The sequence below is a fragment of the Morchella importuna genome (genome assembly GCF_003444635.1).
Source record: "Morchella importuna strain M04M26 chromosome Unknown Morimp01GS020, whole genome shotgun sequence".
Taxonomy (NCBI): domain Eukaryota; kingdom Fungi; phylum Ascomycota; class Pezizomycetes; order Pezizales; family Morchellaceae; genus Morchella; species Morchella importuna.
The window spans coordinates 645,751-655,876 of record NW_025763417.1 but is presented as its reverse complement, the minus strand read 5'-3'; the positions used below and the strand labels follow the sequence as shown (position 1 = coordinate 655,876).

General features: G+C 50.3%; 3 protein-coding genes across 3 annotated transcripts; all 3 read left to right on the top strand.

Annotated features, from left to right (window-relative positions):
- Nucleotides 1-387: 387 nt before the first annotated feature.
- LAJ45_06802 (uncharacterized protein) lies at nt 388-1,059 on the top strand (the record flags this gene model as incomplete). Its single annotated transcript, XM_046116363.1, has 3 exons — nt 388-398; nt 454-727; nt 781-1,059. The coding sequence occupies 3 exons, from the start codon at nt 388-390 to the stop codon at nt 1,057-1,059; spliced, it is 564 nt and encodes a 187-aa protein (XP_045970566.1).
- A 2,329-nt stretch (nt 1,060-3,388) lies between these two features.
- Nucleotides 3,389-5,862, top strand: LAJ45_06801 (uncharacterized protein; the record flags this gene model as incomplete). The annotated part of the gene is made up of 4 exons (XM_046116362.1): nt 3,389-3,502; nt 3,561-3,731; nt 3,791-3,875; nt 3,929-5,862. The coding sequence occupies 4 exons, from the start codon at nt 3,389-3,391 to the stop codon at nt 5,860-5,862; spliced, it is 2,304 nt and encodes a 767-aa protein (XP_045970565.1).
- A 2,472-nt stretch (nt 5,863-8,334) lies between these two features.
- LAJ45_06800 (uncharacterized protein) lies at nt 8,335-9,430 on the top strand (the record flags this gene model as incomplete). The annotated part of the gene is made up of 5 exons (XM_046116361.1): nt 8,335-8,347; nt 8,426-8,476; nt 8,565-8,684; nt 8,763-9,215; nt 9,282-9,430. The coding sequence occupies 5 exons, from the start codon at nt 8,335-8,337 to the stop codon at nt 9,428-9,430; spliced, it is 786 nt and encodes a 261-aa protein (XP_045970564.1).
- Between the last annotated feature and the right edge of the window lie 696 nt (nt 9,431-10,126).

The following is a 10,126-nucleotide window of genomic DNA, read 5'->3' as shown; positions in this document are numbered from 1 at the left end:
GCGGGCTGGTTGATTTACAGTGTTTTACGGACCAGCTATGGAGGAATGGATAAAGGGCGCGCATTGAAATTTGCAAGTATCTGGTTGCTCAACCCTATGGTTGCCACTATATCGACAAGAGGCAGCTCGGAAGGATTATTAGGAGTTATGGTTGTGGGGCTAGTGTGGGCTGCGATGAAGAGAAAGGTCATTACTACGGGAGTGTTGCTCGGGCTGGCAGTGCATTTTAAAATCTATCCGGTGGTTTACGGGCCTGCGATTCTTTGGTGGATGGAAGACCGGAAAATGGGTCAGACAATTACTCAAAAAATACTCGGGTTCTTTACTGTCTCGAGAATAAAGTTCGGTCTAAGCGCATTGGTCACCTTCGTAGGACTTAACCTTGCAATGTGGAAAATGTCAGTTTCATAACTCTTACTCTCCCATTAGATACTGCTGCTAACTGAGTAATAGATATCGTGATCCATTCGTAATGCACACATATTTGCATCACGTTGAACGTCTGGACCACCGCCATAACTTCTCACCTTATAACATCCTCCTCTACCTCACCTCTCCACCAAGCATGGGTGATCCCTCATTCCCGTATGCCAGTGTTGCGTTCCTTCCGCAGCTTTTCCTCTCTGGGGTACTGCTTCCACTCGCATTCGCCAAATGGGATCTTCCCACCACTCTTTTTGCACAGACCTTTGCATTTGTCGCATTCAACAAAGTCTGCACCTCACAAGTATGTTCCTATAGGTTCATTAACCCCACTACTTTGCTAACATCATGTGTCAGTATTTCATGTGGTACATCGTCCTTCTCCCATTCTACCTCCCCACCTCCTCGCTGCTCCGGAATCCCAAAATAGGGTTCACCGCACTAGGCGCATGGGTTCTCACTCAAGCCGCATGGCTCCAACAAGGCTACGAACTTGAATTTTTGGGTAATAGTACATTCTTCCCAGGTTTGTGGGGAAGTGCATTAGCGTTTTTTGGGGTAAATTGTTGGTTGCTGGGGGTTATCGTGGGAGATATAAAGGACCGAAGAGTTATAAGTGGAAAGAAGTTGAATTAGAGCTCGAGTACATGCAGTTTTATTTTTGTTTTTGTTTTTGTTTTTGAGAATGCCCAGAGCGGATATTTAGAGGATGTGGGCCTACAAGATTTATTATAGTATTGTAATCTAGTTAGATGGATTATGGGCCTGTTCGGACAACCATATATTCGTTCTTCGTGTTGTTGGACAGACTGGATTATCCAGTAAAAAAATACATGTACGTTGCAATCGACATATCAGATCAAAGTCTTACACGTTAATGTTATTTTCTTGGCGGATTAGAGTATTGAGATAACTACGTGTACATATGTAATCTGGAGTTCAGAATGTTGAATTATTCAATTGCACGAACAGCATATATAGGTATATAGTTACATGTAGTTTACCACAACCATCCAACAGCCAGAGCAGTACTAGGTCGTCCCAACGGGCCCTAAGTTTATTCTTTTTTTTTTTTTTTGAGAATATACTTCGTGAAACGAGAAGCCTAATAGATTTGTCATGTATCGCTTAGAGCTATTCAACAGCACTTCTTGAAGAGATCTGGCGTTAGATGTGAAAATCGAGTGATTTATTGTGTCTAGACTGACGTGTCCTCTCGTCACACTTGAATAGATGACATGCACATACACCGGAAACCCATAGGTATCTACAGGTTGCGCGATTTCGTGTGTCCGAGGGGGGGTGGAAGGCAAATACCATTTGGATTGGGTAGCTAGTGTCGTGCGGGGGTTTCTCCAGACCTATATATAGGTTGTTCTGGAGTCTAGAAACAACCCCAACCTTCCTCACTCATTGCTGGCGTGATTAGTGGCCTAGTATGTATGTGCACGAGCACGCGGAGCACGCCCGGTAGCAAAAGTAGTGGTAGTACATGTAGTAGTAGGAGGATGAGGAGGATGAGGAGGAGGAGGAGGATAATACTTTACTGCCCATAGTAGCAGTTAATATTCAGACACTTTCTTCGTATTTTTTACTCTTTTCTTTACAGCAGGTTTCAGAATACTAGGCTCAAATTACTTTCACACACATACAGTGTGATTCTTCGAACCTTAAAAAAAATAGCCTACTTATGAAGCCCGAGCCTGATATTCTCCCGAAAAAGTAATTTCAACTACTCAGATAGCCTATATAGGCTATCTTTCGAGAATTGTACTATGAGTTGAGAATGCTTTCTCAGCCTAGTATTATGAAACCCGCTGTAAAGGTATCTGAGTAATATTATATTGCCCAAATGCAATAATCATAGGAATCCAGTAGTAGTACTAGTGTTGCCATTATGGCGTCGTACCTGGGCGATCCGAGGGTGGCTAACCTAAACCGGAAGATCCTGTTTAGTTGAAACTACACGGAATTCGAAAGATAATAACGTCCTCCGCTTTCTACCACCCAAACCGCCGCCGAGCAAAACAAGCGAGATTCTATAATCCAAGGGGAGGTTCGGATTCATCCACATAGCTGAAGAGCACCACGTCCAGAATCTCTATATTTAGCTACCCCTACCTTAAGAGGCATGAATCCCTCATCATCCAGCACCTCCGGCTTCATTGAGATTCCTTATCGTTGTGGCAAGAACAGAGCCTAGCTAATTGTCATGATCAAGAAAGGAAACATCGAAGGAAACAATTCAAAGGAACACAAAAGAATTGGATCTAACAGATCGTCTCAATCCGTTGGAAGAGACGGGTCTCATCACCGAACATAGAGCCGTCCTACGGCGTAGTCCAAGAAACATGACAGATGTATAGTATTTGTTCGAATCTCCCTTGAAATCACAAAATCACAAATAGATCTAGATGTCTCCTCAAAAGGGTTCGGAAGATATGTTGCGAGTACTTGATCTTCGGTGGCATCTTCGATTCCCACATATTAGATGGTTAGATAACGAAGCTGAACTATCTGCATCTCGCCCTAGTCTGTCTGTTGTTCGATGTATCAGCCCACCATCTTTCTCCGCTCACGAATTTAGCTTAAATTCAAAGGTCTTTCAAAAGTCTAGCTACTACTCTTTCGTCACAACTAATCGCCCGCAGCACCAGAAACAATTCTGCATAAAATACGGTGTCATAGCTGTACTTACATTAGTAAAAACAATACCACAGAGAGCACCACACATGTTCATGATCTCCTAGTCCCATTATAGATGGGCTTGTTAAATGACGTCCGTGGAATCATTTCCAACGGGCGCAATATGATAAACGGGCAATAATTACGCAATCTAATGAGCGTGCAACCCCAGACCATATGCGCATGATATATTTGTCTATATAAGACAAAGGATATCGTACCTGGAGATAGTCATATCGTCGGCTTCTAAAGTTCAGAAGACTGATATCACGATTATAAAATGAAGGTATCAAGCACCCCGCTCGCTGCGGTCTTTCTTTCCGTTACCCTCTTCACTACAGCATTATCGAAACCTATTGCCATACCCGAATCAAAGAACCTTTTCCGCCCCAATGTTGGATTAAATGCTAGGGCTGAGAAGCAAGCTCCCGATCTACTCAGTGGCTTCTTAGGCGGCGGACTTGACGGCGGACTTGGAGACTCCTGTGGTGAGGCTGAGGGATCAATCGGAGGAGATATTAGAGGAGGAGAAGGTAGAGGAGGAGAAGGTAGAGGAGGACAAGGTAGAGGAGGAGAAGGTAGAGGAGGAGAAGGTAGAGGAGGAGAAGGTAGAGGAGGAGAAGGTAGAGGAGGAGAAGTAGAGGAGGAGAAGGTAGAGGAGGAGAAGGTAGAGGAGGAGAAGGTAGAGGAGGAGAAGGTAGAGGAGAAGGTAGAGGAGAAGGTAGGGGAGGAAGAGGGAGAAGAGGCCGAGGCTCCGGTGGTACTGGGTCAGGTCGTCGTGGTTCCGGCTCGGGCTCTGGGACCAGAACAAGTGCCACAGGGGCAACTGCAACTGGAACCACGACTGCTACAACTGGTACAACTGGCGCTGGAACAGGCACAAGAACCGGTAGTGGAACCGGCTTAGGTAGTTCTGGGACTGGCAGCGGGGCAGGAACCGGGACACGTACTGGAACCACTGGAACCACAAGAACCGGGACAGGTACTGGAGCCACTGGAACCACAGGAGCCGGGACAGGTACTGGAGCCACTGGAACCACAGGAGCCGGGACAGGTACTGGAACCACTGGAACCACAGGGACCACAGGAACCAACGGTGGCGCCGGTACCGGAAGTGCTGCTAGCACAGAGTCTGGCACTACCTCGAGTACCGACACTGGCGCTGGCACCTCAACTGGTACTACGACAGGCACCGGGTCTGGCACTGGCACCGGCACTGGCACTGGCACAGCTGCTAGCACCGAGTCTGGCACTACCTCCAGCACCAACACTGGCGCTGGCACCTCAACTGGTACTACGACAGGCACCTCGTCTGGCACTGGCACTGGCACCGGCACTGGCACCGGCACTGGCACCGATACCACTGGCACCACAACTGGCACTGGCACTGGCACTGGCACTGGCACTGGCACCGACACCACTGTTGTATGTACAGATGGTACTGATACCGTTGTTACCGATGCTGCAGGTGCAGTTGTCACTACCAGCGCTGTAGTTACTGATGCTGCGGGTGGAGCCGTAGCGACTGCTGCTCCAATTGTCGCTACTGCTAGTGAAGTCTTTGTTACTGCAAGCACAGTCATTACGGATGCTGCTGGTGCTGTTGTGACTGATACTGCGGGTATAGTCACTACTACTGGCACCACAGGCACCGGCACCGATACCACTGGCACCACCACTGGCACCACAGGCACCACAGGCACCGGCACCGATACCACAGGGACTGACACCGGCACCGGCACTGGCACAGCTGCCAGCACCGAGTCTGGCACTACCTCTAGCACCGACACTGGCGCTGGCACCTCAACTGGTACTACGACAGGCACCGGGTCTGGCACTGGCACTGGCACTGGCACTGGCACTGGCACCACAGGGGCCGGCACCGGCACCGGCACTGGCACAGCTGCCAGCACCGAGTCTGGCACTACCTCCAGCACCGACACTGGCGCTGGCACCTCAACTGGTACTACGACGGGCACCTCGTCTGGCACTGGCACTGGCACTGGCACTGGCACCGATACAACTGGCGCCACAACTGGCACTGGCACTGGCACCGATACCACTGGCACCACAACTGGCACCACAACTGGCACCGGCACCGATACCACTGGCACCACAACTGGCACCGGCACTGGCACCGATACCACTGGCACCACAACTGGCACCACAACTGGCACCACAACTGGCACTGGCACTGGCACCGGCACTGGCACTGGCACTGGCACTGGCACCGATACCACTGGCACCACAACTGGCACCGATACCACTGGCACCACAACTGGCACCACAACTGGCACCAGCACAGGTACCGCTGGAACCGCCACGGGAACAACTGGAACAACTGGAACAACTGGAACAACTGGAACAACTGGAACAACCGGAACGACCGGAACGACCGGAACCACTCCATGCACCGACACCACCGACACCACCGACACCACCGACACCACTGTCACCACTGTCACAACAGAGACCACCGAGACCGTTGACACCACCGAGACCGTTGACACCACTGACACCACCGAGACCACCGAGACCACCGAGACCGTTGACACCACTGACACCACTGTCACAACAGAGACCACCGAGACCGTTGACACCACCGAGACCGTTGACACCATTGACACCACGGAGACCACCGAGACCACCGAGACCGTTGACACCACTGACACCACTGACACCACGGATATGACCGAGGCCGCTGACACCGGCACTGGTACTGGTACTGGCACAGTAGTCACCGTTGCGGCGTAGTTCCCTGGATGGTGAATTACCCATCCCTGGGGAATCTAGTTTTTTTGTGTATTTGCGTTATTTGATTTATGTATAGAAGTGCGAAAGAAAAGTCGAGGGGTGATTATAGACATTGATGAGAAAAAGACGGTGTACATATTGATAGACTAAATAAAAGATTGTATTAGTCGAGCTCTCTGCAGAACTGATCGTTGGTGGTGATAGCAGCACTGTCCCATGGGTGTTGTGGAAGAAATAATCATTGACCTGCGGCTAGTGCGTCACTAATGATCACTCGGCTAAGCGGTCGGCTTGGCATTCGTCTCTGGCTGCGCCGGTCGACGTCTCCTAGCTCCGATCGTTCCCCTTTATAGGTTTGAGAGTGGGTCGAGCTGTGTCTGCTCTCCGTTACAGAGCGTAAATACTTGTGTAAAACAGGGATCAACAGCATCCATGGAAGATGCTGCTTGGGCGGTATTGTTGTACTAGGTAGTACAGTAGTGGTGATTGTGATTGTGATTGTGGTGGTGGTAGTAGTAGTAGTGGCCGGTACTCATCGATTGAATAGAAGTTAGTAGGTCACCACTAATCTGTCTTCTTGAAGTCTTTATGTTCTAAGACTTGACCCTCTCATTATTAACTAGACGACAGAAACATACGAATGGCTAATAGTGAAACAAAGGGTTTGGGGCAGGAAAGTCCAAGTTAGCTAAACCATTTCGTTGGACAGAATAACTTTATAGTAGGAGGGCGTACGGAGGGAGGGGCTGGCATTCTTTGGTGGCAGGCCGAATCTATATATAGTCCTGCTAGTAGACAGGCGGGCTGGCTGCTTGGGATGGGCGATTGGGGAACTGCTATTGACAGCGCAGTCGGTGGTGATGGTCCTTTCAGATTGCTGCATATACATGTAGATAGAGGCTCGGTGACGTATGGTCTAGTATCTGGACGCAGCAGTGATCTTGGGCGAGTGTAGGTACGCCCTGGACGAGTACTGACTTTCTATCATGAACGGACACGGCGCGTTGTTGTTCTTGACGTGACGTAGTGCCAGCGGTGATGTTTGCCTGCCGTGAGATGTCGCGCTCGGCTCATAAATTCTTCAGATAGGTAGGGCTGGCTGGATACATAAGTCCCTCCGCGGCGGGTGTCGGCGCTGGGTGTCGGGTATGTCGGGGCCTGGCCTGGTCTTGTCAGGGATCCATGCTCAGAGATGCGCGCGGGATGCAAGGTACAGCGCCAAGCCATATGCATAAACATATGCTCTGTCAATACTGACCCAGCAGCTCGGCTACACACCACTGACGTCGCCCTGTCCCGGAAGTCCGCGGTGATGGAAGCAACGCGGCAACTGCGTACTAGTGGCGGAACATAGCGTGTTTCTGAGTTCTTCTTCTTCGCGTTTCTTCTGTCACGGGTCTGGGCCTTGTTGTGTTATCTAGCCCACTTAAGTTGGGCGCCCCGGACTCACCTGGCCTCGAGTGGTAGATCGTGGGAGTAGGGGTGGCGGGGTTAAGGCTGCTTCAGCGAACCTCGGAATATGGTTGTCTTTGTATGCTGGGGATAACAGGAGATGCTGCAGCTGGTTTGTCGACTCGCAAGTGGTCTCGAGCACTGATACAAAACTACCAGCTAGATCTATGACCTACCCAACCCCCGGACTTGACGATGAACCCCGAAAACCCCGAGAGAACCTTCAGAGCATGCTGCACTCTGATATATCTTTGCCATGAGCATCAAGCTACGTTTACTAGTAATGGGAACTCACGGTGGACTACAATACTGTAGTTACATAACTACATGTATAGCTGGTGTACTCTACTATCACCTATGTAGCTGGGTTAATCGTCAAAAGCTGGATTACTTAAATTATATTAAAGCGTGACTCTCACTTTACTACCGATGTAGCTAGCGGCTGACAAACCCCAATACTTTGCGTGACGGGAGGAGCTCAGAGCGCCAGGGTCCAAAGTCAATGATCCCCCTTCCCAGTTTCCAGGCCCAGTTTCCAGGCCCAGTTTCCAGGCAAGGCCAGCTCATGCTCAGCCAGCCGAGTGATACTCCATGACGCCCAACTCAACTCTCGACACTCACTCCCTCACCACCTCCGAGATGGAGACTCGGCCAAACCAAAATCGCTCTCATTCCGAAGCTCCAAGACACCGCTCGGGTTTGTTTTACTCTGGATCCCTAACAGTTTATGCAACACCCCTTGCCGCCAAGGCACTCAGCCACACAGCACCGCCTCGCTGGTGACGAAACACTCGACTCCACCCCCCACGCCCACGCCCACTCCCGCTTTCCCGTCCAACGTCCTGAAAACGGCGTGGTGCTGGGGCTAACAACAAGAAGAGTTCACCACACTGCTCTGCTTCTCTCTCCTGAACCCTTCTTCCCTTCTTTCCATTCCGCCACCAACATCGTCATCATCATCATCAAAACAACACTCGTTGATCACCAGCAGCAGAAGCAGCAGCAGCAGCAGTAGTAGCTATGAGTTGGGCAGGTACCAAGACCTTTCCAAGCAAAGGAGGGAGTAGGGGGCTCGTAGAGTAAGCAGAGGGCTAACGCAGCACCACCACAGGGTTCAAAAAGACTGTGAACCGGACTACGGTCCAGGTCATGATGAAAGCCGGTCAGTACCTCCAGTACCTCCAGTACCAAATACACTAAACACCATACCCATCTACCCCAACCTCGCATACTAATACCTCCCCTCACAGGCCAAATCGAAAAAACCAATGACCGCGACTACGAAGTCGAAGAGCGCCGCTTCCGCACCATGGAAGCCGCCGCTACAAAACTCCAACGCGAAGCAAAAGGCTACCTCGACGCCCTACGAGGTACTTCTCCCCCCCCCCCCCTCCCCTCCCTTCCCCTCTACCCCACACACATCCACTAACAGTACCGCACCCATCCAGCAATGACGGCCTCACAAATGCGCATCGCCGAGACCATCGACGCCTTCTACGGCGACGCCGGCACCCGCGACGGTGTCTCCCGCTCCTACAAGCAAGCCGTCGAGGAGCTTGACGCTGAGACCATCAAAGCGCTCGACGGGCCCTACCGCACAACGGTCCTCGAGCCCATCTCGCGCTTCTGCGCCTACTTCCCCGACATCAACGAGTGCATCAAGAAGCGCAACCACAAGCTGCTCGACTTCGACCAGATGCGCGCAAAGGTCAAGAAGCTGGTCGAGAAGCCGGATAAGGACCCGGGAAAGCTGCCGCGCACGGAGAAGGAGGCCCAGATGGCAAAGGAGGTGTATGAGGGGCTCAATGAGCAGTTGACCGGCGAGCTGCCGCAGCTGATTGATCTGAGAGTACCGTATTTGGATCCGAGCTTTGAGGCGCTGGTGAAGATTCAGTTGAGATGTGAGTACTGCTTCTTTCTTTGTGGGGGCGTGGAAACGAGGTAGGGTTGCGCTGACGGTGAAATAGTTTGTGCCGAGGCGTACTCGAGGATGGCGCAGGTGCAGCAGTTCCTGGATCCGAACACGAGGGAGCAGTATGCGCAGGGCCATCTCGACCAGAGGGTCGAGCAGGTGCTGCAGGAGATTAGAGACTTGAGTATTGCGGGCGCTTCTTAGACTTTTTAGAGAAAGCCAAGGGCTTTTTTTTCTTCTTTCCTTTTTCCCTTTCTTCTTTTCTGTGCGTTTATCAATAACTACTGCTTTATTCTTGTTCTCCTTTTTTTCTTTCTTTTTTTCTTTCACTTGTTCTTTTCCTGGCTTTAGCGGCGGGTTGTGTGTAGGGTGAATTGGAGGCAGGAGTGAAAAATGATAGTGTAGTTAGTGTAGTACTGTGATGGGCTGATTAGGGTGGGCTGGCTGGGTAGGCTGGGTTGGGATGAACGGGTCGGGTAGAATTCAATACCATCTTTCGATTTCGTAGATTATTGTTGGCAGGTATCGTCATGAGATCATACTGTGAGATCCATCATGAAATTTCACTACGAGTTCCAATAAATTTCTAGAATAATCATTGATCGTCTTTATTAGCTGAAATCATGAGTTTTTACTAGAGGTATCATTATGAAATCTCACACGTCCAATAAATTGCCGTAGCGATCATTGACAGCCGCCGCCAAATAAATTAATACCAAGCCATATATATCATTGACCTCTTACCCCGGCACATAATGGTCGAACTAATAATGAACAACGGATGACGTCCTCGCTTATAATTAGCCACCACCATGAACTCTCACTACACGGTAACCTATAGAGGGGCACAAATTTCACTAGACTATATGTAACATTCATTATGGATTTATGTCAGCATCA